The sequence below is a fragment of the Penaeus monodon genome, chromosome 29 (genome assembly GCF_015228065.2).
Source record: "Penaeus monodon isolate SGIC_2016 chromosome 29, NSTDA_Pmon_1, whole genome shotgun sequence".
In the NCBI taxonomy this organism is placed as follows: Eukaryota; Metazoa; Arthropoda; class Malacostraca; order Decapoda; family Penaeidae; genus Penaeus; species Penaeus monodon.
This window is the reverse complement of record NC_051414.1, coordinates 28,675,550-28,678,683: the sequence shown is the minus strand read 5'-3', so window position 1 is coordinate 28,678,683 and position 3,134 is coordinate 28,675,550. Positions and strand designations below refer to the sequence as shown.

The window sequence follows — 3,134 nt, the reverse complement described above, 5'->3', positions numbered from 1 at the left end:
GCCAGAAACACTATTCAGAGAATCCTTTGCATCGTCAAGTGAATCGTCGAGATTGTCCAGAGATTCATCCTTGGTAGTCAGGGCCAAAAGTCGACTTTGTAATGCATTCACTGGGTCCTGAGTAGTGGTGGGAGCTGCTGTTGTAGTAGGGGCTGGTGTAGTAGTAGTAGGAGCTGGAGTAGTGGTGGGGGCTGCTGTTGTAGTAGGAGCTGGAGTAGTAGTTGGGGCTGGAGTAGTAGTTGGGGCTGGAGTAGTTGTTGGAGCTGGAGTTGTGGTAGGAGTTGGAGTAGTTGTTGGAGCTGGAGTAGTTGTTGGAGCTGGAGTTGTGGTAGGAGCTGGAGTAGTAGTAGTGGGAGGTGCTGGAGTAGTGGGGGGTGGAGTAGTTGGTGCTGGAGTTGTGGTGGGAGCTGGAGTAGTAGTAACGGGATTGGTAGGTGTTTGTTGTCCAGGCGGTGTCGTTCCCTGTCCAGGAGGCGTCGTTCCTTGTCCTGGCGGCGTCGTTCCTTCTGGCGGCGTCGTTCCCTGTCCAGGAGGCGTCGTTCCTTGTCCAGGAGGTGTCGTTCCTTGTCCAGGCGGCGTCGTTCCTTGTCCAGGCGGCGTCGTTCCTTGTCCTGGCGGCGTCGTTCCTTGTCCAGGCGGCGTCGTTCCTTGTCCAGGCGGCGTCGTTCCTTGTCCAGGCGGCGTCGTTCCTTGGTCTGGCCCAGTTGTTTCTGGTATGGACGTAGTTGTAGGTGTTGGCTGTTTTTCTTTTGAAAGGAAGAGAAAATATATTACTTATTATTTGTCTGTTTGTTTTGTTTTGTATCTTGTCAAGATTATTGATATGTGAATAATGATGTTGCAAAAGATTATGACAGACTGGGATTACTAAAACAGAAAGTACTAATTAGAGCAGTGAAGCTAGAACATTATTACTCACTTATTATACAGCAGACTTTGGGTTCTTTGCATGGCTTCTTTACTGTGACAATTTTACCGTTGCATTTTTCTTTTTTACGACATTTACCACCTCGATCCGTACATTTGTTGATTGAGCAGCATACCTTATCATTCTTACATTTCTTGCTAGGTTTTAAGACCTTTCCATTACATTTAGAGGCCTTTCTGCACTTTCCACCCAGTGAATTACAGGTCTGTATCTTTGTACAACAGACCTTGGTACCTTTACATTTTTTTGTAGGATTAAGTATTTTTTCGGTGCATTTAGATTCGAGACGGCATATTCCACCCAATCCATTACATGTAGATTTCTTTTTGCAGCACACTTTCCCACCTTTGCATTTTTTTGCAGGGTTTAACGTATTCCCTTTGCATTTAGACTCCAGGCGACATTTTCCACCTTTCCCTTGACAAGTTGACATGCAGCAAAGTTTGCCTTCTTTACAGCCTTTAATGTCTTTAACAATTCCATTGCATTTATTTCGACATTTGTAGCCTTTTTCTCGACATTTGTTAGATGTCTTGCAACATATTTTATCAGTGTCTTTGCAGACCGCATCAGAAATTACATTACTGCATTTCTTTGTTGATTTTATACATCTTCCCCCACTATTCTTGCATTTTTTTTCGGAGTTTTGCCTTGCTTCTATGTTAGAAACTCTTCTTTTGCAACATTTCTTATTTTTTCTACAAATTCCCTCCTTTATGATGCCAGCAGAACATTCATTTTTGCATATACCACCCTGGGTTTGGCATGTTTGTGTTATTATGCTTTTTCCATCCTTTTTGCTATTTGTATTTAGTTTTCCATCATCGTTTCCATGCCTTGGATTCTGTTTTCCCCTTTTATCATTGCCTCGTCCTCGGTTTCCCTTCTGTTTTTCTTTGGTAGACTCCTCAGTCCCCTGTTTTCCATATTTTCCCCCTTTCTTGGACCTGTTTCTTTCTTTGTCTTTTCCATGAGATTTCTCCTGATTACTATTTTCAGGTCTCCCCCCTTTTCTCTGAATTTTGTTTAAAATTGCCTTCTTTTTTAGTATTTTTTTCGGTCACTTTTTTCGCGGTTTTGTCTTTTTTTTTAGCGGCTTTTCTCATTTCCTTTGCGCTTTGCTTCTGGACTCCCCCCTATCGTTTTTTTTTTAATCTTTATCACAAACTGTTTTGACTCTCCTTTACGGCTTGCTCTTTTCCCCTTTTTCCCCCACTTTTCGAGCCAGTTTTTTTCAGGATGTGGTTCTATTTTCTCTTTTTTCCCTTTTTATTTTGGTTCGTCCCTTTTTCGTCATCTTCTCCCTGTTATAAACAAACTGTTATAATGACAAGAAAACGTGATAAGAGACCCAAGGGGTAGGATATAATAAAAAATTAAACCGGTAAAAAAAAAATAAATTTTGCACAAGAATATAAAAAAGAAATAAAAAGACTGGAGAGAAGTAATCTTTTTTATCCCAAAAATGGTAGTATGATTTTGCTGCTGAAAAAAGCTTACGGGTAATTGGCCTCGCTTGCAAATTTTCCCCAAGCTCTTGTTTCCAAGAACCTGGTGCATTCCCAACCTACACAGGCCACCCATTTTTTGACTTTACTGCTGTAACGTCACTCTCCTGTAATAAAAAAAAAAGGTCAAGTGACTCCCAGACTAAAACTATTGTAAACAGCTGTAAGCAGACATTACACTGTTTTATTACATTATGGGAAGTCTCATCGTGCTTCTGCAAAACATCTTTATTTTTTAACCCTCTATTTTTGTTCAACTAAAGATTTTTAATTTGAGTTTTTTTCCCAGAAGGTATTTGCTTTTACTAACATTAACTTTTTCAATATTGTTTTCCTAAAACTTCTTTTTGACTGCGCTTTATGGAAATTATGCTGTCTGGCTGCGAAAAAGCCCTTTTACATTCATTCCCTTCAAAATTTCCCCTAAGAAGGTGAAACACTCATTTGCGAACTTCGAGCTAAAAATATGGTTATTCATTAGTTTGGTGCTAAAAGGTTTTTAAATGAGGTTAAAAAGGGAGAAACCCCCAAAACACAAACTAAGGCATAGTAAAAAAGGGGGTATAGTGGGAAAAGTGATTAACAATTCAAGCAAATATACAAATTTTCCTTTCTTATCCCATTCACAAAGTCCAGCAAATTGTTAGTTCCTTTTTAATCCCATTCACATCAAATAGAGGTAGGGAAAACAACCCCCA

General features: G+C 40.2%; 1 protein-coding gene across 1 annotated transcript in view; it reads right to left on the bottom strand.

Annotated features, from left to right (window-relative positions):
- LOC119591822 (mucin-2-like) overlaps positions 1–2,512 on the bottom strand; it is a 9,846-nt gene extending 7,334 nt beyond the window's left edge. Inside the window, exons 1-3 of the mRNA XM_037940566.1 lie at positions 2,429–2,512; positions 1,300–1,483; positions 31–746 (exon numbers count right to left, since the gene is read on the bottom strand). Of these exons, the coding sequence (XP_037796494.1) occupies positions 31–746; positions 1,300–1,483; positions 2,429–2,512 (984 nt within the window). The remainder of the gene's footprint in view (positions 1–30; positions 747–1,299; positions 1,484–2,428) is intronic.
- Between the last annotated feature and the right edge of the window lie 622 nt (positions 2,513–3,134).